The 25,296-nt window shown below is 39.0% G+C and overlaps 2 protein-coding genes across 7 annotated transcripts; one reads left to right on the top strand and one right to left on the bottom strand.

Moving 5' to 3' along the window:
• Window positions 1-8: 8 nt before the first annotated feature.
• cdip1 (cell death-inducing p53 target 1) lies at window positions 9-5,320 on the bottom strand. 3 transcript variants are annotated; one of them, XM_088329316.1, is made up of 5 exons: window positions 5,219-5,320; window positions 4,184-4,336; window positions 3,724-3,876; window positions 2,417-2,693; window positions 9-1,230 (listed from the first exon to the last, which is right to left on the bottom strand). In XM_088329316.1, exons 2-5 carry the CDS (start codon window positions 4,257-4,259, stop codon window positions 1,119-1,121), a joined length of 618 nt encoding a protein of 205 aa, XP_088185442.1. In that variant the 5' UTR covers window positions 4,260-4,336; window positions 5,219-5,320; the 3' UTR covers window positions 9-1,118. The 3 variants fall into 3 exon arrangements, with proteins under 3 accessions (XP_088185442.1, XP_088185451.1, XP_088185460.1); XM_088329325.1 differs by having other exon boundaries at window positions 4,184-4,282; window positions 5,219-5,317; XM_088329334.1 differs by lacking the exon at window positions 5,219-5,320 and adding an exon at window positions 2,798-2,873 and having other exon boundaries at window positions 4,184-4,282.
• Window positions 4,846-23,492, top strand: mgrn1b (mahogunin, ring finger 1b). Of its 4 annotated transcripts, XM_088329288.1 has the most exons (18): window positions 4,846-4,965; window positions 6,060-6,143; window positions 6,764-6,885; window positions 9,145-9,263; window positions 9,358-9,446; window positions 9,547-9,693; window positions 10,547-10,664; window positions 10,748-10,814; window positions 11,736-11,779; window positions 11,852-11,899; window positions 12,033-12,101; window positions 12,167-12,326; window positions 12,393-12,502; window positions 12,687-12,895; window positions 15,316-15,427; window positions 15,508-15,553; window positions 15,619-15,723; window positions 20,787-23,492. In XM_088329288.1, exons 3-18 carry the CDS (start codon window positions 6,798-6,800, stop codon window positions 20,897-20,899), a joined length of 1,644 nt encoding a protein of 547 aa, XP_088185414.1. In that variant the 5' UTR covers window positions 4,846-4,965; window positions 6,060-6,143; window positions 6,764-6,797; the 3' UTR covers window positions 20,900-23,492. The 4 variants fall into 4 exon arrangements, with proteins under 4 accessions (XP_088185414.1, XP_088185423.1, XP_088185431.1 ...); XM_088329297.1 differs by lacking the exon at window positions 6,060-6,143 and having other exon boundaries at window positions 4,858-4,965; XM_088329305.1 differs by lacking the exons at window positions 4,846-4,965; window positions 6,060-6,143 and adding an exon at window positions 20,651-20,696 and having other exon boundaries at window positions 6,546-6,885.
• The last annotated feature ends 1,804 nt before the right edge of the window (window positions 23,493-25,296 follow it).

Below are 25,296 nucleotides of genomic sequence, written 5' to 3'. Positions count from 1 at the left end.
AACGACAATTTCAGTGTTGCACTTCTTTTATTCATAAAATAGTACCTATGTACAGCAGTCATTAGTTCGACTTCCATTGTTATACAGATCAAACACATTGAGAGAGCAATGCAGACGGGTATTTGTACCATCACAATGGCATATACACTACTTTGTATTCAAATATGTTTTTAAATATTTGCACAGTTTTGAAGTTCAGTAACACTAGTAGTCATGATGAAATTCAACACTTTTAAATGCGCGATGTGTGCTTACAAGGACCTGCTGGTAATAAAAACTCGTTTTGAACCAAGCAACTCTGATTTAGCCATTTTAACAACTAAATTGTATTTTAGTTTCCTTGTTAGCACTGTTTAAAATGAGTGTTACATAACTTCCACTCCAACAATCTTGTCTGTCATAAGCAACCTGTCATTTGGCTTGCGACAAACATTTAACCGCAAGTTTGGCAGCAATACAATCTAGTGTGAGATCAGATTGCAACAGTGATTTTTTACTCCTTACTGCATCTACTGAGGCATTGAAAACAAAAATCCTTCACTAGATGTTTTTTTCGTACCTAAACGATGCATTAGAGGAAGGTAATTTCGTCCCTTAAAGTGCAAATATTCTCTTTTCCTTAAATACATTATCAACAGGGAACGGCTCAACTGTCAATCACTGTGTGCATACCGAGAGTAGTCGGAAAAATTACAAATGGAAATTATTTTGCAAAATCATCATGAGGCAAATGTTCACACACCAAAATGTGATGTACACAAATGGTCACAGTCTTCAAGATGGAAATTATTATACAGTGTATTTGAAAAAATATGAGGAAATAAATAGCATCTGGCATTCTATATTTTTTCAGATCAGTTCAGATAAAGTGCCCAGTTTCACAGCCCTTCCCTACAAATCACTATAACTTTACAAGTGTAACAACAAACCAAACCTTCATTTTTTCGCATAAAACATCAAAGAAGAAAATGCCTATTGAAATCCTGCATCAACATAGGGGTGATCAACATTTAAGAGACACAAAGTGTTTAGAAAGAAACTAACAGGGCAAAACAAAATTACAAACGTAAGAGTAGAGGGGGTAAAGGAAATAAAGTGTGTGCTAATGACACTTGCGGTTAGCATATACGTTTGTATGTGTAGATGTAACCCTTACAGTAAGGGCAGGTGTGTGTAACATCCTTCAGGTCATCAATCAGACATGGAATCAAGCAGCAACCCAGGTCACACCTAAAAGAGTAGCGGGTGACAGACATTAATTGATGCAATTTAAACACATTAAAGCACAATTACCCCAACAAAGTAGTTTAGAAATCCATAAGACAATTGACTTGTCCATGGTATAAACATTAAGGGTGCACTCACACTAGGGCCATCGTACAATACCTAAGCAGGCTTACTGCTTAAAGTCAAGATTTTGGAGGTAGTGTGAGCGCAATGGAACCCTGGTTGGGCTCGCCTGTGAGAGCTGGGCCGGAGTGCAATATGATTGGCCAAACTTGCTGCGCAAACAATCGCAATAATGTCACATATGTAGAAGCGATGTACACTATCGTGACTTTCCTTAGAGCTAGTCGAGGATCTGGATTATCACACGTGATAAACTTTCAAAATGGACAAAAAAAAACTTACGGGAAACTCAACAGTCTATTTTTATAATGAGAAAGGCAAGGCTATTTCATGCAAGCAATTGTCAAGAAACTGACAATTTCCCACAATGGTGTGTAACACACTTGTGCTGCACGGATTTGGGGAAAGAACCTAATTTCCATTGTTTTCCTTTAGACTGTTCAATTTTAAAAGAAAAGTGCATTTACTGTGCTGGTTCTGTTTTTTTTTTGTGAGTACTTAACCCTTGGATGCATGACCTACCAGTACAAACACACATTCATGAGTTAGATTGAAAATTGGTAGGGGGAATACATAAAATACTTAACAGCATTATGTCATTAACATGTTTTATGAGGAATACTTGGAATGTGACAATATTGAAACCTTTTAAAATTATTTTTAAAGTTGTTGAAGCATAACAACCAATTGAAGCATTTTTGACCCCTCTCAAGTATCCAAGAGTTAATACAGTACTGGTGACATATTTTAAACTTAAGTAAATAGCGTCCTCTTCTGGGGAGGTTTACAAGGGTCGCTGTCAGTTCACACGTGGATGTGTGACGTGCTGCTTGGTAACTTTGCCTCGTCTTTATTGGCTTCTATGGCTAGTGCCGTTAAAGCTTGCCTCTGAATGACCCGAATTGTGACAATTTTGGTTAGCCAAATACTCCATCACTCAAACAACAAGGGGAACCATAGGTGCTTAAAGGTCAGGCTACAGCACAGCATGGGAGAAATAGCCCTAGTGTGAGCTGAACCTACAGAGAGGAAACACCCACTGCTGCTGCTTATGTAAATTTCTCACCCCACAAAAAAGCAGAAGAGACAGAAGAGGGTGTTCATGAGACCCACGTCGTGGGAGATGCGTGTCACGATGGCCTGCTGGCAGTGTGGACACACTGTCTGCACTGGGGATGTCTGGAACATCTCGCCCTGTAGCACGGTCACTGTGGTGGCGGTGCCTGGTGGGGCCATAACAGCAGTCCCTGTGTGGCCACGCATGTGCATGTAAGGGCCTGGTCCGGGACCCATGTGGCCTGGCATCGGATGCGGGAAGTGGCCAGGTGGGGGGAAGGCACCACCTGTATGAAAAATAACATTGAAAAAAAAGTAATGTGTTCCAAAAAAACAGGTTCCTTGAACGCAATCACTTTGCTAGTTACTACGTGGTGCGTTACTCCTCTACTTTTCAAAAGCAGATCGTGAATCACAACGTCTAGTGCAATTTGGCAGTTGCGCCTTAGCTCATGAAGTTCTTTCACCTGCAACGCAACACAATCAAATGCAACACGTGACTAAGGCTGGGATATTTACATCTACAGCACCTACATAATAGAACTGAATACTTACAGGGTGCTGTCTCAAGTACATAGTACGAGGACTCTTAATTTCTATATTCTGATATTCTTGCTTCCATATATACTCGCATCTAAGCCGTATGTATTTACGAATATAAAATAAAATAGTCAGTTTATAATGTGCATGCGAATTTTGATGTGTGTCACCAGTCGCAAATAGTTGGCAGCGTGTGAGGAAGGCACATGGCTTATAGAGGAACATCGGAGGCAAACATGAGTACAGAATTTGTCGTAAAAAAGTGCTGAATTTTCGTCTCTTTATTTGAAGTATAATTTTTGCAATACACAATGGCTGGAGAAAAAAAAACGTCCTGGACATTATCCAGATATCAGAAAGGAAATATTCAATGGTGTGAACACAAAGGCCAAAATAGATACGGAGAGTCTCAATGGTAAGTTTGCAAGCTCTCAAGATTGCACAAGCCAAGACATATCAAGGCTTCATCGCTTCCACAGGTTAGTTTATACTTTTTATTCTTTTTCTTTTATTATGTGACTATTTTTTAAATTATTTATAGGAGGTTGGTTGAGTATGTGCGGCAATTTGTAACGAGATAGTTACTTTCAGAGTAACGGGCTACTTTTGGGTGTCAGTAATCTGGGGCGTGAGGCTATTACCTTTTAAATGAAGTAACTTTTACTAATTACTTTTTTCAGTAACATGCTTAATATTGGTCATCACTGCCAACACTTTTCAGTACACGACTATGAAATTTTATGACAAAATAATCATGTCTCTGAAATGATCTATCACCTTGAGGTGGCAGAGGCATATGCATCGGCATCGGCATGGGCCCATCACCAGGGACATGTGGCGGAAGGAAGCCTGGGTTTGGTCCTTCGTATGGCGGCGGACCATAGTCGGGAGGTAGAGGCTGACCTTGCGGGGGTCCTGTCCTTATAGGAGCTGTTTTAAATGAACATGGAGAAAATTAAGCAACACCATGGACCAACAATCAAAAGACCAAGTTCTGATTACTGTTCTGAAATAGATGTGAATATGCACACATTTAATATATATAATTAATATATTGCTCTTTAAAGTTTTTATCCATTTGCATATATTAAACTTTTAATTTGTTTACTTGCGCTGAAAGAAGCCCTTTAATTTTGTTGTAATTGTACTGTACTGTACTGTCTAATGACATTAAAGGTCATTCATTCATTCATTCCATAATTCATGCATGCAATCATTCATTCAGTTTAATTTTGACCTGCTTGTCCGTTCTTTTCCTCAATGAGGGGTGCACTTGGACCTCCAGGGTAAGGCGGTGGAGGATCGCTGGACATAATGGCCTGACGGACAGGTGTCTCTGGTGGGACGGAAAATATGTCGGTTGGACACACAAGTGTCTTCGAAAAACAACCTGCAACGTAGCAAAGATACTAAGGACACCTATTTTGGGCTTCAAATTTACTTCAGACAGGCAATTGTGTGATTAGGTTTATGATAGAGGGACAATTTTCAAAATAACTTTGAAAATCAAAGACAATATTACACGTTTTAAAAATGTGCTCACATGATGTGTGCTAGGATATTAAACAGAAGTTTATTTTTCCTTTTAAAACCATTTGAACAAAAATCAGTGATTCACAAATGTATGCATTAGTTATTACACGACACAACTACTATCTTCGCTGTTACTAAGCTTGCATTTTACATCACATCCCACCGAAATTTAAACAAATGATGATCCAGTTTCAGTTTCAGTTTCAGTTTACAACCGAAGCCAGCTCGCTAGAAGATGTATTCAAATCCAAGATTATCCAGCTCAACGCTGAAGAGCAAACGCGGCCAAAGTGAACTTAGTTTACGTAATTCACACCATAGTGAAAACGAGAGAACCAGAAGAAATCGAAAACAGTGCGCTCTATCGCCTGGAAATGTTAATTAAACATTTTCTTAAGACATTAATCGCCAGTGCAGATAGTGACGCTTGCTAGTGAACAGCTGATACGATAGCCTTTCTAAGCTCTCATCGCTCCAGTGGCAGCGGTAGGCTAATGTTGATGTATTTCGTTCACAAGCGAACAATGCTACTAAAAATCGAATCGAATATATTTATTGGTCACACGCTCGTGTTTTCTTTTACAAATGCGCATAGCTTGTTATGCTAACGTTAGCCGCGTTGCGATTCCAACCTAACGCGAAAATACAAGCCGTCAAGATACTATTACCACAGTTAACCATAGTAGACGTTGGTTCAAATAGACTAATTTAAAAGGATTCAGAGTTTGACGGCAAATACCTCTCGTGCAAATACAGCTTTACTTGAGCTTGATGGTAAATTACGTCACTGTTTGACGACAACCGACATGCGCGAACCGGATTTACCAGGTGCGTTTAAAACTAAAATATGGCGTGATTTAAGTGTGTTTTGTTCCTACGATATACACTTTTGATCTCTTGTCACTTTTTCGAGTGTGAAACCTAGATCATCGATATGATTACAGGCATCCTAAAGAACATACCAAAATATAAACTAATAACCATTTTCTTTAGTGTAGTAGCCCACATCAGTAATTCTCCACTTTTTTTAAGCCAAGGCAGACCTTTTTCATTATAAAATTTCAATTACCACCGTCTGTGGAAAAATACTTAAAAAATAATGTAATTAGTTACATGTTTGTTTTTTTCGAGCTCCTATTATCATGTTGCCTAAATTGACAGTGTTACGCTATGATCACTGTTGAATCCCATCCATCCATTTTCTGCGCCGCTCATCCGTCAGAAATTCAAACAGTTTCACAAAGATCATTTTGGGGGATATTTTAGGGATGCAACGGACCTGTTTGTTGAGATAATTTGGTTCCAATTTATGATTAAATAAATGTTATTGATTCTTAGAATGTTATTGATTCTTGGAAAAATATTTTCATTTTTTTAGCTTTAAGTATAGAGTGTGAAATTTGGCAAAATGACAAAAAGTTATTGGGGGCAGAGGACAAAACTGTATAAGTGATAGGGAGTAAATCAACTTCAACAACTGATTTTGACATGAAATATTGTGGAAAGCCTAAGCATTCTACAAAGTAATTGTAATTTCATCTATCCATCCATCCATCATCTGCACCGCTTATGCTTCGTAGGGTCGCGGGGCTGCTGGAGCCCATCCCAGCCATCTACGGGCCGTGGGCAGGGGACATCCTGAACCGGTTGCCTGCTCGTCGCAGGTACGCTATGCCAGTGATTTTCATCCACTGTGCCGCGACACCTAGTGTGCCGTGAGATATCGTCAAGTGTGCCGTGAGAAATCATCCAATGTCACTTTTTATGAATCATTTTTTGCAAATATTATGTCATTGTCAAGTGTCTGTGCTGTAAAAACTGGGGGTATTATAAATTATACTGTAATTAAACGTACTGTTTGGTGTCATTTTCTATCATTTTTGTTTAGTGGTGTGCCGCAAAATTTTCCAATGTAAACCGCATGCCATGGCTCAAAAAAGGTTGAAAAACACTGCGCTATGCAGTCACGCACGCATTCCTTCTGATCTCTCACCGCTTTAATGGAGCACATGCTCCACTAGGGGACGCTGAGGTACAATAAAGCGAACATTTCCTATCTCTGTTTGTGCGTCAGAAAAAGCTGCCAACCAAATGGCGTCATTGAGTTAGCCATAGCTTGTCCCTGCACAACAACAACTGAGCTTGTTTGTGTTTCCTGTTTGGATCTGACACGACACTCTCATCACATCAGTCGTCATGTCGATCTAAATTAAATTGTATCGCTTGACTGTTGTTTGAATACTGTTATTGGTGTTGTGTAAAGGCCATTTGTTTTGGCTGCCAGCTAACCTATTGCTAGGCGGCTGAGGAATACGAAGATGGGCTCCATCCTGAGTCGTCGAATCGCTGGCGTTGAGGATATCGACATCCAAGCTAATTCGGCTTATCGTTTCCCACCGAAATCTGGTAAATGGTTCTCATTTTATATAATTGCGATTATGCATATAGCTTACACTTGTTTTCTTGTAGTAGTGCCAAACATAATATCGTAATTATGCTTTATCAAATGCCTCCGAAATTGAAACTACACAGCCTGTCGATTGAAAACTGCCTACTCCAGTGATGCAAAGCTACCCAAGAAAAGTAACCCAGTGTTTTCCAAACTTTTAAGAGCCAAGGGACACTTTTTTTTTCTGTAAAACATGTCGAGGCACACAGTCTGTCGAACATATTGAGAAGTCAAGTCATGTTTATTTGTATAGACCTTAATCACAAGGAGTCTTAAATGGCTGCACAGCGTTCTCCGGTGCTGTGGAATGCTATTTCCCCTGTGATTTGATCTGCAACCTCGGTGGAACTGTTTAAATCTAGGCTTCACACTTATATTCTCTAGCTTATGAATGAGCTATATTTCATGTTGACAGTATTTGTGTAGTGTTTGTTATTGCAACATCCGTTGCAGTCTGGTCATCCTGGAAGGGGGATTACCTCACGTGCGGCCCTTCCCAAGTTTCTTCATTTAACTCATGTTGAGGTTTTGAGTTTTTCTATGCCCCCATGAAGGTTTTAGATCAGGGAGATGGTGTAATAAGTCTGAAGTTTGCAAATATATGAAGGAAAAATTAAGTAGTAATATTAAAAATGAATCATTTAAATGGAAAGAAGATAAAATAAATTTAAAAAGATAAATGAAAAAAGTTGAAAAATATAGTCAAATAAGTATTTTTTAAAAATCTTTAAATTAAGAAAAAGTATTATGTGCTTGGACAAGACTTTTTTTCTCTCGTACAATTTTAAATATCCTAAACCAGGGATGTCAAATTCAGTTTGATTCTGTGCAGGATCCAGACTTTCGGTTCTTAAGTGGCCTCAACGGTAAATAATGTCAACTCCAAATTTTTTGCTTTATTATCCTGCCTACATAAGTAACATACCCCACTGATCAAATTCTGCCACCAATTTCATGTTTTTTTTAAGCTTAAGATAATGTTGAAGAGGGCGGAAAACCAAAGGTTCAGTATGGTGTGGAGTTCACATGCTGGTTTAAGATCAGGTAATTGTGTAATTTTATAACTGTAATCCTGTGCAGTCCTTTGAGACATTTTTGTGATTAAGGGCTATATAAATAAATTTGACTTGACTTGACTTGTTGCCTAAACAGTATAACATGTTTGTGATCCCCGTGGCTCTGGACATGTATGTTATTCATTTAGCTGTAATTTGGTATTTGACTACCTTATAAACATTTTTACTACATTTTATTTCTCTACATTTTTTCCCAGTGTATTTTTTTTGTTGCATAGAATGAGCCAAAATATATCTGCCAGGGTAACAAAAAATATTTTACTATGTTCAAACGTTTTCTGTATTCGTTTTTTGTAAATTGAAATAATCAGCAAAATGAAGTGCAGGATTCTTTTGATTTATTTTATTACTTTTTGCAGTGCAATCTTAAACAGCTTCGTCAAACACAACAAATTCATACATATATTCCCCAGTACCACTTTATGAGCAGATAATCAGATATTTAAACAACTACTCTCTGCTGCCACATACTGAAATTGATAAATTTCACTCCGAAAGATACGATTCTGGAAAAGTTATGCTTTTTTGCAAATGTAAATTTGGGCAATTTTTCTGCAGCGCATTAGACAAGGTCTGATGGCACACTAGTCATGTTTAATTGTATAGCCCCTAATCATACACCACTCCCTGATCTAAAACCTATATAAGGACAAGGAAAAACTACAAAACCTCAGCATGAGGAAAATAAGGTTACTCCCGCTTCCAGGACGACCAGGATGCAATAGATGTTGCAAGGGCATCAACGGACAATACACACATCATCAACATGAGACATAAGTAATAGAATGTCCAGTTGATGGCTTTCCTGTTCCAAAATGTTGAAGATGTAGCAATCTCTAGATAACCGTGTACATCAGGTACTGGTGCCACTAATGTGCCTAGGCACACCAGTTTAAAAACACTGAATTAGACAATGGATATATATATATATATATATATATATATATATATATATATATATATTATTTAAAGTTATTTTAATAATCTTTCAAATGTATTCCTACTGAATATGGCATGGTTCTTCTATTAGTATGACGTTGACATATCATTCATTTGTGGACAGAAGTATTTCAATGCATATTTGATTGAATGCCTACGAGATTAAACATTATTTACACTCATTAATGTTTCTACCTACAGGGAATTACTTTGCAAGTCACTTCTTCATGGGTGGGGAGAAGTTTGACACACCACATCCCGAAGGATATCTTTTTGGGGAAAACATGGATTTGAATTTCCTGGGAAATAGGCCAGTGCAGGTAAATCTAACTGTAATACAAATATCGTCCAAACAGAAATACAAAATAATGTGTGTTAAATCCATCATAATGATGATGCTTGTCTTCCATCCAGTTCCCCTATGTCACTCCAGCACCTCACGAGCCTGTGAAAACCCTCAGGAGTCTGGTGAACATACGCAAGGACTCTTTGCGTTTGGTCAGGTGAGACTGAATACTTGACTTTAGCAACATTTTAAGGAGTAGGGTTGAATGTGGCTGATTCTGGAACCTTGATGTTATTTCTTGAATATTTACTTCACAGGTACAAAGATGATTCTGACACGCCTGTGGAAGAGGGCGGAAAACCAAAGGTTCAGTATGGTGTAGAGTTCACATTTGATGCTGACGCACGGGTGGCCATTACCATCTACTGCCAGGCCTTTGAGGAATTTTCCAATGGGATGGCCATGTAGGATTTTTTTGTTCTACACTGATTTTAAAACTCACCTTATTGGATAAAATTTGTTTAATCAAATCAGCTTACTGTAAAATATATATATATTACACTGTGTCTATGGGAAAATAGAATAATATTTTCAAGTTAAATGTATATTTATATATTTGAAGGGTTTTTTGGGGAGTAAAATGTACTTTATTTTATTATTTTATATGTAAATATTTTTTTTCCATTAACAAACAGAGCAACAATCTTTGACAGCAGATACTTTTGCTTATTGTAATTATTATTTTGCTTATTTTCATTTCCCCACTTTCCCTTTTGCATTGATTAATCCACTAAGGACACCATATCTGATTCATCCTAATTTTTATTCCTAATATTCCATTATTTCGTTCTCAACGGTATAATAAAATACTGTTCTGGTATCGCATTTAAAATGTGCATTACATGCACTATAATTATTTTAAGTACTGTATCATTAGTGTGAAATTGTGAAGCTTTATGACCACAATAGATTTGACAGATCCCCACAGACACGACACAAGGCTTTGAGTTACAAGAGAAGGAAGTTTGTGTAAGGTTGATGAATGAAAACAAAAGACCAAAAGATACATTGCATTGCGATGTTGTTTCATTTACATGACTGTATATTTTCAAACAGAATTGAGAAATATTTTTAGGCAGGTGCCTATATTATTTATACTTGTAAATGCATTTTTTTCATCCATGTTTTTTTGAAGAAACACAAGTAATAAGCGTGAAACAATGTCATAATTACTCATACATATACATTTGTTAGGATTATACATCAGATTTACACTGCTTAGCCTCCGACTCAATTTTTTCTCAATATTCTGTGAAGATACAGCCCAAAAGATCTATCCTTGGCCTCAGAGACTGTCCACTACAAGAGGGGCGTGAGCCAGCAGTTCTCTATGCCCACTTTCAAAATCGACTTAAACGAGTGGAAGGAGGAAGACGTCAGTATTTGCCTCCCCTATTTATTTTTGTCCTTTAGCACAAGAACTGCCATTTGAAAGTCCTTTTTTTTTTTTTTTTTAAGCTCAACTTTGACCTTGACCGCGGAATATTTCCTATGGTAATCCAAGCAGTGGTCGACGAAGGAGATGGTACGTAGATTGTTAGTGGTAAACTGTGACTTAAACATACGGTTGACCGATTATTAGTATTAGCAGCAGCTCAATAGCTGATATTTGGAGCTGATACTCATTTGCTGTAAAAGCTTAGAAATTGCTGGATGAAATTGTTAATAATGCTAAAAGACACATAATATGTGTTATAAATTAAAATAAAACTCTTAAAGCTTTTACAGTAAATTAATTAGAATTTCAATACAACTAACTTCAATAATCTTTCACTTAAACCAAAAAAATAGAGTCCAGGAAACGAAATCAGACCTAGCAGCAACTCGTATAAATGTGTCATATAAACTTAAAAAGCTTCCTGATTTTTTTTTACAATAAATATATTAAATTGTCAATACAACCAACACGACTTAAATGAACGCAAAACAAAAAGGGCTTCGAAATTTCAACGGAGGTCCCTAATTGAAAAGTGGGCATTCTTGTTTTAGAGCCAGATGGACAAACAAATCTAACTAAGGTAACAGTTAATTACTCAGCCGTCCATTTAAGCGTGATATTTCTTTTATGATTTCTCTCAATCACAATAACAATCGCACACGTGGTTACCTTTTACGTCTGTACTGTCGCGCCGGTCTGCAGTGTGTGACTGCGGACAGTGCTTAGTGGGGACAGCTTCCTGCTTCAGTGGCTCTGCCCCCGATCGCTTATCCAAAGACTCTGCAGGTGGGTAGCTTCAGAGACAGAAGGCGGTAGAGGGGCTCAGCTGTATCTGAGACTTGATAATCGGCTAGTAGAATAAATAAAAATGCCGATACCGATATCCATCAAATTCCCAAATATCGATGCCTATAATCCCCTTGCGCACTATTCGGTCGACCTCTATCGCATACATTTCAATTCACATTCTCCCAGAGTGAAACGACTAGTTTATTTTTTCTTTCCAAGACTGCCTGGGACACGCTCATGCACTGTTGGCGGCTTTTGAACGTGTGAGTACACATTCCTCATTTGAAAAAAGCTATTCAGTGCTCGACCCTCATTTTATCAATTTTTTTCTGCAGCATGTCGATGGCAGTTTCTCCGTCAAACCACTGAAGCAAAAGCAAATTGTAAGTTTTCTCTCTATTGTGAGGCAAGAAAAGCCACTTTTCGAGTAGAATGAGTCATTATTTATGCAGGAGACATTTGGAGGTGTGGTCGGACGTCAAAAACAAATTAACCCTCTTTGACTTTTGCCTGCAGGTTGACCGTGTAAGCTACCTCCTACAGGAGATCTACGGCATCGAGAACAAGAACAACCAAGAAACCAAGGTAGGCGCATGACTGCGAAACTGGACCAAAACGTTTTGAAAAGTGCATCCTCCGTCCGCTTGCAGCCATCCGACGACGAGAACAGCGACAACAGCAACGAGTGTGTGGTGTGTTTGTCGGACCTGCGGGACACGCTCATTCTGCCCTGCAGACATTTGTGCCTCTGCAACTCGTGCGCTGACACTTTGCGCTACCAAGCCAACAACTGCCCCATCTGTAGACTGCGTGAGTGCGCTCAGCTTTGCTTTTTAAGCAAGAGTGCGCTGTCTGATTTGTGTTTCCCCGACGCAGCTTTCCGAGCACTATTGCAGATTCGAGCAGTCAGGAAAAAGCCGGGAGCCCTCTCCCCTGTCTCCTTTAGTCCCGTTTTGGCCCAGACAATGGACCACGACGAGCACTCCGTACGTTTCCAAGTCCACTAGAATAGGTTATTACAAGCGCTGCTACTTTGAGGGTTATTATGTATTGCATTGTGAGTAAATACTGTCCAGATAATCATTACTTAGTTCAGCCACGGTTATCAAAATGTACATTATATTAGCCCACAATTGTTCTTGTACCAACATCTTTCCTTCCATTCTTCAGGGCAGTGACTCAGTCCCGCCCGGCTTTGAGCCCGTGTCACTGTTGGAGGCCCTGAACGGCCTGCGGTCAGTGTCGCCCTCTGTCCCTACAGCGCCCCTTTACGATGACATCAACTTCTCGGGCGGGGATGGCAGCCGGCAGCTGAGCTCCCCCGAACACCTGAGCGACGGCGGTCTGCAGAAAGCCAAAGTCAGCAAATCACCAGACAGGTACCATTTTTTTTTTCTTAAAAATTTGTTTTTACGTCTATTGGAGTATCGACAGAATGTATTGCAAACTAAAACAGCAGTACCAAATCACGCAACTAGACGCTAAGCCACGGATGGCTAACCTTTTGAAGCTGCAAGGTATTTCTTAGCTAATGATTAATTTGAAGGGTTTCCAGTTTGATATGCATCTCAGAAATTTCTTTCTGTGATACTACTATGTTGTTACGGTTTTTGTCCACCGCCAAACTATATTTCTCGAAAAAAGTGGCTGGGCGATTAAATGTATTGAGAAGCTAATTTGAAAAGATTTTTTTTATTTCTTAAGAATTTGTTGTGTAAATAAAGAACACTTGATTGTTATTGATTTCCTATGCCAGTTAGAAAATATATACTATACTATTCATTTTAAGCATTGTTTCTTAACTTTTTTTGAGCTGAGCACAATTTTTAGTCAAATTTTTTTTTGAGGCACACTCTGTCGAAATTCATTTTTTAATTTTTAAAGCTTATATGATCATGTCGCCTAAATTGACAGTGTAACATTTCTATCTATAGGAATTAGTGGAGAGGTGTTGTAAAAGGATAGTGGGATGTTTGGACGCGTTCTAAGGGATGGGCAGGGCACCTGTATGATGCGGCAGGGTTAAACCAGTGAAAGCTGTCGGGCTCTGATGTTGAATAAAAGGGTGTGTTGTGTCACCCTGACCCGAGTGACATGGCCGCTTTCCTGTTTCTTGTTTCATCTGGAGGGACGAAAGCATGACCAACTTGGGTGCCAAGGTGCCTAACTTGTTTGGGCATTTGGGTTGGCCATGGTCCAAAAAAGTTTGTGTGTGTTTTTGCTGTTTTTTTCCCTTTTTTTAATTTTCTTTGTTATTGTGTGTGTTTATCTTGCTGTTGGTCACCCCTCTTGAGGGATATGACCAAGGTGGATAGATAGATAGATAACATTTCTATCCATCTATCTATCTATCAATCTATATATCGATCTATAATTGTTTGTGGTCATCGTGGATCTAGAGGTAATACAGGTTATTTATTTTGGTTAATAATATTACAGTAATATGGGATTTTTACTATATCACTTTTATAGGTTTTACTACATGTTTATTTTCGTATTCTAAAAAATAATAATATAAAAATAATAATTAAAATGAGCAGAAAGATCTGCCAGTACAATTAACTTTTATTTTACTAAATTAACTTTTTCTGTTTTTTTTTAAATAAGACATTTTCAATCCAAATGAGTACAATTAAAAGCAATATTTTTACACTGATTAATTGTATTATTTCTATTGGAGTACAATCTTGATCAATCAAACTAAATAAGTTATTAATAACATTTCTGTGATTTCTGTGTCTACTTCATAATTAATATATAACGGGTAAAATAATAGGAAACAGCTGCTGGGTAGATGAATGTTAAAGGTTTTGGTCTGACCACTGGAATAAAAGGAAATATACTGAACAATGGGATGCTTTTTTATGGAAAAATAATATCAGGAAATTTCCTGTGGCACACTAGACAAGGTCTCCCGGCGCACTGGTTGAAAAACACTGATGTACAGTAAGACCTTGGTTATCGCGGTTAATGGGGACCAAAACCACCCGCGATAAGTGAAAATCCGCAAAGTAGCGGCGCACCTTCAAAAAAAATAAAAATAAAGAAATAAAAAAAAAAAAATCTCCATTATCTGCACCGCTTATCCTTTTTAGGGCAGCGGGGGGGCTGGAGCCCATCCTAGCCATCTCCAGCCAGTGGGCAGGGGACACCCTGAACTGGTTGCCAGCCAATCGCAGCTGCAAATCACATTAGTTCTCGCAGCTAGCTGCGTTCTTCATCGACGCACAAGCCGAGTGATCCACCGCTAAGAGTCGTACAGCTGGGCGATTTTACGTCCGCCCGGGATGGTCACAGACAAATTCACGACAGGGTATTTACTTGCGCGCACAGCGGGCGCCGTTCGGACGCTCCCGCGAGCGAGCACGACACCGACACAGTTACGGGGGTCCCGCGCACGTCCGCCGCCTTTCGCCGCCTGTCGTTGCGCCGCGCTACTGGGGTCGTCGGACGAGCGGGCTCCCCGCCTTTTCTCGCGTCCGCCGAATTCGCTCCGTCGCGCGGCCCGGGAGTGACATCCGCCAACTGGATCCACTGGCCTGAGTCAGCTCGGGCTGGATTTTTTTTGACCTGATATTACCTCTAATCTGTGCACAATTTTTTCATCCATCAAACCTTTATAAATATAAATAATAACTTACTTGTGAGTTATTAAACATTGGCTACCCAGTGATTCTTTGGAGGGGCTGTGTGCAATGAATTGGTGATTTCCCCTAACACACGCCACTCTCGGTAGAATAAAAATGTGTGAAATCTCACCAAATGAAAATACAACTTTCTTTCTCATATCTATCCCCAGCACTCTGAGGTCACCATCTTCTCCAATCCAGGAAGAGGATGAAGAGAAGCTATCAGAGATGTCAGACGCTCAGCCACACACGCTCCTGTCCAGTAGTCCTGCCCCCACAGATGTAAGTGGCCGTCATTTGCTCTTCCCGCCTCTGCGTTTAAACTCTAGGCGCAAGTAACTGTGAGACATTGATATCATTAGGTCACAGCAACTGAAGATGTAGCAAACTCGCTGTCTCCAGATGATGGTAAGTTGGTCAGAGTTGAAACTTGCTGCTGTAATGCGTTTGAGTGACACGCATTTTCGCCACAGAGGACAGGATGGATGCTGGAGCAGACATACTCCAAGATAGTGGAAGTGAACACAGCAGCTTGACCAAAACAGAGGACGAACAGCCGGGCGACCTGTCGTTGCCAGGTAGGAAAGGCACTAAATAATATTTTCTTGGAAATTCTTAAGAGTGAATAGGATCAAAGTGGACACTTCATAAAGTAGACCTAAATTAAACAAACACGCTGTGAAAAGGATGCAATGAACCCTAATCCTAAAAAAAGAAGTGATAAAGTCTATACACCCTTGTTTCGTGCCAATTTATCGAGTATATAAACCTATGGATATTTTTGGGGGGAGAAGTTCCAGTACAATTATTAATGTTTACAGGGACAGTGTTTTATTTTGTGCCACTCAGTGTAAAAAACAACAACTCAATTCATCAAAAAGAAAAAAACGATACTGATTTATATTATAAGTGACCAACTTGCTACCCCAAAAGCCTTGTAAAAGACTGGGCTACTAATATTAACGGAAAATGGTGCGGTTTGTTCACATTATGTCTACTTAGTTTGTATTTTCCTTGTGCTTTTTAGAAGTTGTGTTCAGGTGCACTACACAATACAGACTTTTAGTGGTCAACCACATTGTCCCTTCATTGAGAAAATCTTATGATCTAAATAGATGTTTGTAAAAAATAGAATTCTTTTTTTCCACATTGTCTATACTTGACATCATTGACTACTCCAGTGGAATATTTGTCATCTGTATTGATCTGGAGAAGTGGTTTCTGCTATTCTTACTTTGGATGTATTAAATGTACCCCCACACAAAACAATAACAAACCATCTGTGTAATATTTGACCAGTAGGGTTTGCTGTATTTTGTAGTGCAATCAAAAATGAGTACAGTGGGACCTCGCTACTTCGCAGTTCGACGTTCCTGGATTCAGATTTTTTTTTTTTTTGAAGGGGCGTCGCTACTTTGCAGATTTTCACTTTTGGCGGGAATCCCAAATCCGACTCCCGTACAGAATCCTCCCCCCTCGCGTGAACGCGCATTCTGCTGTGCTTCCGACAAAAGCGATCGTATTCTATATAACACGCTTATTGAAACCATAAAGCGAGCTAATTAAAATAATTGGCCGATCGTAGTCCATATAATGCGTTTATTTAAACAATAAAGCGTGATCGTATTCTACAAAATGCGTTTGTTAACGCGGATGAAAAAGTCACCAACGTCTCCCGCTCGGGCCGCGATGGCTCTACATGGCGCTACATGGCCCTCGATGGCTCTGGCCGACGGACAGGGCTGCGGGGGAAAGGGGTAGGGGGGGGCCTGTGGGGTTAAGGGGCGGTGAAACCGCGCGCCGGTGTTGTGCCCAAATCAGACTCCCGTACAAAATCCTCCCCCCCTCGCGTGAACGCGCATTATGCTGCGCTTCCGACAGGCCAGCCTCCGCGCGGAGGGGCCGACCCGCACGGCTTGTCGCGGTGTCGTGCGTATCGCGCCCGAAAGTACCCGCGCCGCAGGTTGAGGGGCTCGCTCGCGAATAATAAGGATAAGCGGTGCAGATAATGAGATGAGATTTGCAGATTTTCACTTTTTGCGGGTGGTTTTGCTTTAAACGGGTCTAAAAAAATAATAATTAAAAAAATAATAATATAATTTTTTTTTTTTTTTTTTTTTTTGAAGGGGCGTTGCTACTTCCAGATTTTCAGTTTTTGCGTGTGGTTTTGGTCCCTATTAACCGGGTCTAAAAAAATAATAATAGAAAAATAATAATAATAATAATATATATATATATATATTTTTTATTTTGAAGGTGGGCCGCTACTTCGCGGATTTTCACTTATCGCGGGTTGTTTTGGTCCCCATTAACCTTGATAACCGAGGTCTTACTGTACAACCAAGCACTAGGGTAACTAAATATATTATTTTCTTCGCCAGCCTTTCACAAAGTTTTTGTTTTTTGGTTGTACCAGTATAGCATGATGCCGGAAAATCATGTCAGCTCCCTCTACGTGAGCCACGTTATTTAAAAAATCACTGCAAATTTCTCAGAGTATTTTTAAAAAAATGTACATTTTTATGACGGTTCATTTTTTTTAGCTTATTCAAATCAGTATTATTTTCTTTTTTACTGAATTAATGGTTAAAAAGAATACTACAAGAAGGCACTAAATGATACACAATGGCCTATACTGTATAGCATTTTCCTTAATATAAGTGACCCTTAATGGTAGTGCTTTTAAAAGTAATCCTTAATTCTGTGTTGAAGCTTTAAACTTTAATTCTGATGTTTTCTGATCTTTAACACCAATTTCTAACTTCTTCTTCCTTAATTTAAAGTTCAAGAGCGTTGTCCACTCTTGATGAGCGATACAGTGGTACCTCTTTATCCTAGCTTAATTAATTCCAGGTTCGTGCTTGTAGCTCAAATTACTTGTGTAATGAGTGAATTATCTTCTGTATAAAATGATATAAAACAAATTGGTCTGCTCCCGTCCACCCAAATTAATCAACGTAAACCCTAAATAGCCATAAAACACACCTTCTTTAAAATACAGTAATGAGATGATATTATTATGAGAGCCATATCAAATGTGTGCATGGGGTTACAGAGGATTTTGTGGGGTCTGGTGCAACGAGGAGTCACAGAGACTACATACAGTGCATCCGGAAAGTATTCACAGCGCTTCACTTTTTCCGTTTGTCATGTTACAGCCTCATTCCAAATTGTATTCATTTAATCTCTTATCTCAAAATTCTACACAAAATACTCCATTATGACAATGTGAAAGTTTTTTTTTACTTTTTTTGAATTTATTAAAAATGGAAAACTAAGAAATCACATTTACATAAGTATTCACATCCTTTGCTTAATACTTTGTTGATCCACCTTTGGCAGCAAATACAGCCTAAAGTCTTTTTGAATAAGATCCCACAAGTTTAGCACACGTATCTTTAGGCAGTTTTGCCCATTCTTCTTTGCAATAAGTCTCAAGCTCAATCAGGTTGGATGGGAGACGTTTGTGCACAGCCATTTTCAGGTCCCTCCAGAGATGTTCGATCGGATTTAAGTCTGGACTCTGGCTGGGCCACTCCAGGACACACGGAGTGGTTCTGAAGCCAATCTTTTGAGATCTTGGCTCTGTGCTTTGGGTCGTTGTCCTGCTGAAAAATGAACCTTCGCCCCAGCCTGAGGTCAAGAGCGCTCTGGAGCAGGTTTTCATCCAGGATATCTCTATATATTGCTGCATTCATTTTTCCTTCTATCCTGACTAGTCTGCCAGTTCCTGCTGCTGAAAAACATCCCCACAGCATGATGCTGCCACCACCATGCTTCACTGTAGGGATGGTATTGGCCTGGTGATGAGCGGTGCCTGGTTTCCTCCAAACATGGCGCCTGGCATTCACACCAAAGAGTTCAATCTTTGTCTCATCAGACCAGAGAATTTTGTTTCTCATGGTCTGAGAGTCATTCAGGTGCTTTTTGGCAAATTCCAGACGGGCTTCCATGTTCCTTTTACTAAGGAGTGGCTTTCGTCTGGCCACTCTACCATACAGGCCTGATTGGTGGATTGCTGCAGAGATGGCTGTCCTTCTGGAAGGCTCTCCTCTCTCCACAGAGGAACGCTGGAGCTCTGACAGAGTGACCATCGGGTTCTTGGTCACCTCCCTGACTAAGGCCCTTCTTCCCCGATCGCTCAGTTTAGAAGGCCGGCCAGCTCTAGGAAGAGTCCTGGTGGTTCCAAATGTCTTCCATTTACAAATAATGGAGGCCACGTGCTCATTGAGACCTTCAAAGCAGCAGAATTTTTTTCTGTATCCTTCCCCAGATTTGTGCCTCAAGATAATCCTGTCTTGCAGGTCTACAGACAGTTCTTTTGACTTCATGCTTGGTGTTTGTGCTCTGACATGCACACTCAACTGTGGGACCTTATATAGACAGGCGTGTGCCTTTCCAAATCATGTCCAATCAACTGAATTTACTGCAGGTGGACTCCAATTAAGCTGTAGAAAGATCCCAAGGATGATCAGTGAAAAAAAGATGCACCTGAGCTCAATTTTGAGCTTCATGGCAAAGGCTGTGAATACTTATGTAAATTTGATTTCTTAGTTTTTTATTGTTAATAAATTCAAAAAAAGTTAAAAAAAAAAAAACGTTTTCACATTGTCATAATTGAGTATTTTGTGTAAAATTTTGAGATAAGAGATTAAATGAATACAATTTGGAATGAGGCTGTAACATAACAAAATGTGGAAAAAGTGAAGCGCTGTGAATACTTTCCGGATGCACTGCACCTGTCAACTTATTAAAAAAACGGGGAAAACGTATGTTTTTTCAATATTTTAAAATTGTATACGCTACATAACAATTTGCATACAGGAAACGATTTCTGATAAAAGCTTGTGTTGCCCATTTCATCTCTTATCTGGATCATCTCCGACACTTAGCAGACAACAATGTCATCATAGAGTCCTAATATTATAACGATATTCTTCATAGTCTCTCTTGCTGTCAGTAAATAAGTGTTGTAATGTTTATCGCTAAATAAAGAAGATTTGCAATTTTTAATAAAGGAATCAATTGCCGGAGGGTGACATGTAGAAGATTGGAAGACTGTTGATGATACATAAGCACTTACTGTACACTTAAAATTCTTCTGGTTTTGTATGAACGTATACACAAAAAAATTGTACAACACAATTTTCATTTTTTTCTTGTAGTTTAAAAGCGCAAACAGGTTAAGTTGATGCTGGCAGTCACGAGCGGTGAATGGTATTGAGCGACCTCTAGTGTTAGCCTCTGGGACTACTCGTGAACCGGAATTTCCTTCATATAGCGAGCAAATATAACTTGTATACTGAAATTCTTGTGTTTAGAGATTATCGTATTAAGAGATATCACTGTACTTTGCAAAAGTGTGGGCCTTTTTAGTGTTGCGTGTTCACTCTGGTATGTATTGTCAGTCATCTTGAATTCCCTTGGTATGCTCTGCACGTGGGTGGTGTGCTCCTCTTATTTCCTAACATTTCCTCTCCTTGCACTCCTCCACCCCTACGTCAGCCCTTGGCCCCGATTCCTGCTCTATTGGTATGGAGAAATAAGCGTGGTACGTAGGCATTCCTGTCCTGCTCTTGCCGCTTTGCATTGTTATCTGGTTGCCAGGCTTGCCGTCTCACACATCCTTGTCCTCCCTCAGGGTCATCTGAGTCCACGGAGAGCCTGAAGAGTCAGAGCACCAACTGCTCCAGCCAGCCTCTCCTTTGCACCTCTGGCAGCTTCCACAGGGAAGACGAGCACCTCCTTCCCTGACCTCCATGCTCCCGCTTGCTTCGCTCTTCGTTACGATTTGCACCCAGGCTGTCGTGCAAGAATCCATTTTGTATAAATTTGTATTCAGAGCCCACTTACTCTGTTTTAACTACAATATTCAGGGCTTCATGCAATAGTACCGTGTTTTTCGGACAAGTTGAAGGTGTATCTAAAATCCCCAAATTTTGGCCAGAAATTTAAAATGGAAATTTGTAATCTGATGCGGCTTATATTCGAACTAAACTAGAAATGGGTTATATGCATATTAGTGCAATTATCGCCGACCCCAATAGTATATTAATGGTGACGACGGTTATCAAACTGGATAGCAATGGTGAGAGCACCGATTCCTAACCACCAGGTGGCTAGGTAGATGGATGGTTGTTCACTATAGCTCAGCATTGAATGCATCAGGAATGAGACCCGAATCACGATTGAGGGGGAGCTTGATCCTATCTGCTAAACCACTCTGAATACAACTATACTTGAGGCATTAGGGTCTTTATTTCATTATCACACTTTTTTAATCATGGTACCAGATTCACTAAAATTATATTTACGCTTCAACTCCTGCTGTTGAAGATCTGAAGCCTGCATCCTGGATAGGATTCCGGTTTCCTCTTGCCTAGACAATAATGAAATCAAAACCACGATGGTTTAACCTTTTGTCGGAGTAAAAGACAACCAAGGTTTCAAACAAGGCACTGCTATGCAAGTATAATATAATCAATTTACACTTAACTGTCATATCAACCAGTTTGGACATGCCTACCTGCGGCTACTAGTTGTGTTAACACTTGAAGGTGTCGATGCTTCACTGCATGGTGTTTCACTGCGTGCTGGTGAGTGTGGTGGTGCTTTGACACTGGATGTGCAATGCCCCAAGGACGTTTCCTCGTTTATGTTAGCTGTAGAGAGGAGCAGCCAAAGATGCAAATTTAAGTATGAAATACAGTTGAATAAGATGAATATACAGGATGTGTCGTAAATAAATTAATAGACGACAGGATTGATAAAAGAGAAACGTACTGAATTACAACGCACACAGAAAATCGCAGAGTTCGGAAATCTACTTTGCATCGTTAACACATACTTAATGGAGAAAATATTCTACTTTCAACCCTTTAAGTACACCGAAAATGATGCACACCCCACCTTCAATAAATCTTGATGATTTCCAATGAAAGGTTGTGGCAATTTACCATACCAGATTCTACCAGGGAAAAGCCCCCCGTAACCAGCACAACAATAGCACACAAGTAAGGTCAGTGTCATTTGCAATCAATGATAGCAGCCCACAAAAAGTTTGTGGAATTTAACAAAACCGTGAAGAATGTTTGAAATATGGTCTGAGAGGAAAAGGGTGTGGATTGAAATTGTAAATTCAAAACACATAAGCGTCAAATAATTGGTGGGCATTTTTTGTTTTTGTATGGAAAAAAAATGTACATTTAATTCCTCTAACTGGTTATTTTTTCGGAGACTTGGGATTTTGAAGTTAAAAAGATCTGCAATAGCCTGTAGACAAATGTTGGCAGGACTAAAATAAAGACTGGTTGCCACCCCGAAATGTGCAAGTCTATGAATATTTAGAGGTTCATTAAATGTTTTCAAATTTGATATCCTTTGAATAAATAAAATTATTAAACATATATGTTTTCCCCTGTTTGTACTCATGAGCAGATAATTTGTATATAAAATTTTAAAAATGGTAATCTTATGGAAACTTACCCAAGATTTGTTTTAGCGTGTTAGGCAGGAGCTATTGAACATTTGTGAAATGGTTCATATAATTTGCATGCTTTTGTATTTCTCATTCAGATTTGGAATAATAGATCATAAGAGCTTCATCATTAATACTTAATAATTTTATTGGCCTTAGTCATTTATTTTCTGTGATATTTGCATCTCGAAGTATATCAATATTTTGAAACGGCCTGTATTATGTAAAACAATAGCTGCAACTTGAACTCATCAATCCCATCACGTGATATGATGCTTCAACTTCCTTCGTGATTAGCGCCTCATAGCAACGTTGCCCCCGTTTGCTTACTTAAAGAAGCAATGGAAACAAATGAGCATTTTGTTTTACATTTGTGCCTTCTGTTGATGCTTTTGACAGCTTGTTGCATTGAACATTCTTTGCAGTGCCACACATCTGTAATTAAGACTTTGTGTATAATGGTTATTGTGATTTGGAAATAATGAGTATAGGGGTTGATGAATTGATTATGCATTATAATGTACCTAGATTACCCAAGCTTGCTAGGATTGTATATACTGACTCAATACCCCAAGTCGAGACTGTGCCTTTATGTCCTTGTTACCCCATACCACGTGTAGACCTGGTATCCAGGGCAACACCACACTAGTTTGCTTCTGTGCATATTAAGCCCCTCCAGCCGACTCCTCTGTCTTTAAATACTTGTATGTACAGGTAGGGTAGCATGTGCATTGAAAAACATTAAAGAGCAAACGAGACGTGTAGTCAAAATGTGTTCCAAATAGTGCCATGACATTAATATTGGATTTGCTAGCCCTGTAAGTCAAACCCAAAGTTGGAGCTCAATAAAAGACCTCTTGAAATATCTAAGATTGTGGTTTTGTATGTGGTTATTTTTCTCAATATTCTCATGTGAAGCGTTTCTTTGTAAAAAAAAACAAAAAAAAACCGACTCATCTAAAACCTTGTTTAAAAGGGGCTTGGTAAATCCTCGAGTTTCCACCTCAGGAATGCAGTTGTTTTTTAGCCCAGTGTATCTGATCTAAAATCGTAAGATTATTCATTATACTCTTGCGCATTGATCCAGGGTTCCTGCAGATCTTTGATCAGTCTTTAAAAAGTATTACAGTCATTTTTCTAAAAATAAGGACTTAATTGGCATTAAAATGTCTTAAATCTAATTTTCAAAATTCTTAAAAATGAACTCATAAGATTTATATTTGTTTGAATTAAAACGATTTGGTAAAAAAAGTCATTTTTTTTCAAGTTTCATGATAAAAATGGTCATCAATGGAGCAGAAGAGTTTAAGGGAATTAGGAGTTATCTGCCAATTTTGACCGTGGATTCACGATGTACTGTAAAGGTCCTTTTAATTTATTTTCCATGTCTAAAACTTAGAGTGCCATGTTTTTAAGAGGGAAAGTTTTCAAATAGACCAAAATGTAATTTTTAAAAAATGTACACATTTGTTTAAATTTGCCCCTAATTCATTTGGTGATTTTTGGTTTGTTTGTTTCAATTGGATGTTTTTTTTGTCGACTTGGTCTAAAATTTGATTTCAAAGGGCATTAAAGGAGTCTTAAAAAGCCTCAAATTTAACCTGCTTTCAGCTGTAGGAACTCCCATGATCCCGATTTAAACCCTGCCAAACTAACCATCATGGGCGTAGCGTCCAATTCAAAGTTATGTAGACTGCACTAAAATTAAACTCTAATATTAAGGTTGTGACCTCACAATATTGTCTTTCAGGTCTGCAGGCCGCAAGTTTGAAACCCCTGGTCCACATTATATGTTTTCTTTAGGTCAAAAGATTCACATGCAGCAGCAATTTTGGCTATCAAGGTTTGACAGCATTTAAATCCCAGTGAACTGTTTTCCTTTACCTGCCTTTGATTAAAAATACGTTTTTATTGTGTTATTTTTGTTCTGTCAATGTGTTTAAAGGGACAGTGTGTAATGATTAGTGCCTCCTAGTAGTACAAAAAAACTTTTGTTCAGTTAAAAAAAAAATTGATTTGAATACCAGGATAAAATACCTGTACTATCATCACAGTTCTCGGCACCAGTCCATTCCTTAATGTTGGCGGCCCAGTTATTTTTCAGTCTTCCTCTCCTTCTGGCTGCTTGGACTATGCCCTGGAGAATTATCTTGGTCAGTCCTGATGATCTTGTGATGTGACCATACCACTCAAGTTTTCGTCTGTGCACAGTTGACAGCAGTTCTCCGTAGGGTCCAATTTGCCCTCTGATGGTGTTGCGCTCACTTTCGATTGTCACATGGGCTAAGTAACTGATGCTTTGAAGTTTCCTGTAGCATCGCATCATACCTATGTTATTTTTCATCAGAGAATCACCGGTTGAAAAATTTGTATTTCTTTTACTTAGTGGATACCCTACCTAAGGTGGCCGATGTTTTTGACAACTTGATGCTACACTGCACCATTGCACAGGTTTTCTTTTACATCAGACAATACAGTGCCATCTAGTGGACAAATGTTGTACAGTCAGGCTTTAATCTTGTCAATTTATTTTCTTTAGTAATCTTAGCTACTTTGTTTTTCTTCTTATGTGCTTCTGAATGTTAACTATTCTTTTTTGGAGGGGATGTAAGAGTAATGTTTTTGCACCCAAACTTAAGCATCTAATCTGATCCTAACCCTAAACGCAGTCCCC

The sequence above is a fragment of the Urocampus carinirostris genome, chromosome 1, assembly GCF_059441175.1.
Source record: "Urocampus carinirostris isolate Australia breed hairy pipefish chromosome 1, RoL_Ucar_1.0, whole genome shotgun sequence".
Classification (NCBI taxonomy): Eukaryota; Metazoa; Chordata; class Actinopteri; order Syngnathiformes; family Syngnathidae; genus Urocampus; species Urocampus carinirostris.
This window is presented reverse-complemented; position numbering and strand designations above follow the sequence as displayed.

Excerpts from the sequence above, each read along its gene's own strand:
- cdip1 (XM_088329316.1), bottom strand. The coding sequence starts at position 4,259 with ATGTCCAGCGATCCTCCACCGCCTTACCCTGGAGGTCCAAGTGCACCC. Across the intron at positions 3,877-4,183 it reads GGAAAAGAACGGACAAGCAG|CTCCTATAAGGACAGGACCC; the intron begins GTCAAAATTAAA and ends CATTTAAAACAG. Across the intron at positions 1,231-2,416 it reads CTCTTCTGCTTTTTTGTGGG|GTGTGACCTGGGTTGCTGCT; the intron begins GTGAGAAATTTA and ends CTACTCTTTTAG.
- mgrn1b (XM_088329288.1), top strand. The coding sequence starts at position 6,798 with ATGGGCTCCATCCTGAGTCGTCGAATCGCTGGCGTTGAGGATATCGAC. Across the intron at positions 9,694-10,546 it reads TTTTCCAATGGGATGGCCAT|ATACAGCCCAAAAGATCTAT; the intron begins GTAGGATTTTTT and ends TATTCTGTGAAG. Across the intron at positions 12,503-12,686 it reads TGGACCACGACGAGCACTCC|GGCAGTGACTCAGTCCCGCC; the intron begins GTACGTTTCCAA and ends TCCATTCTTCAG.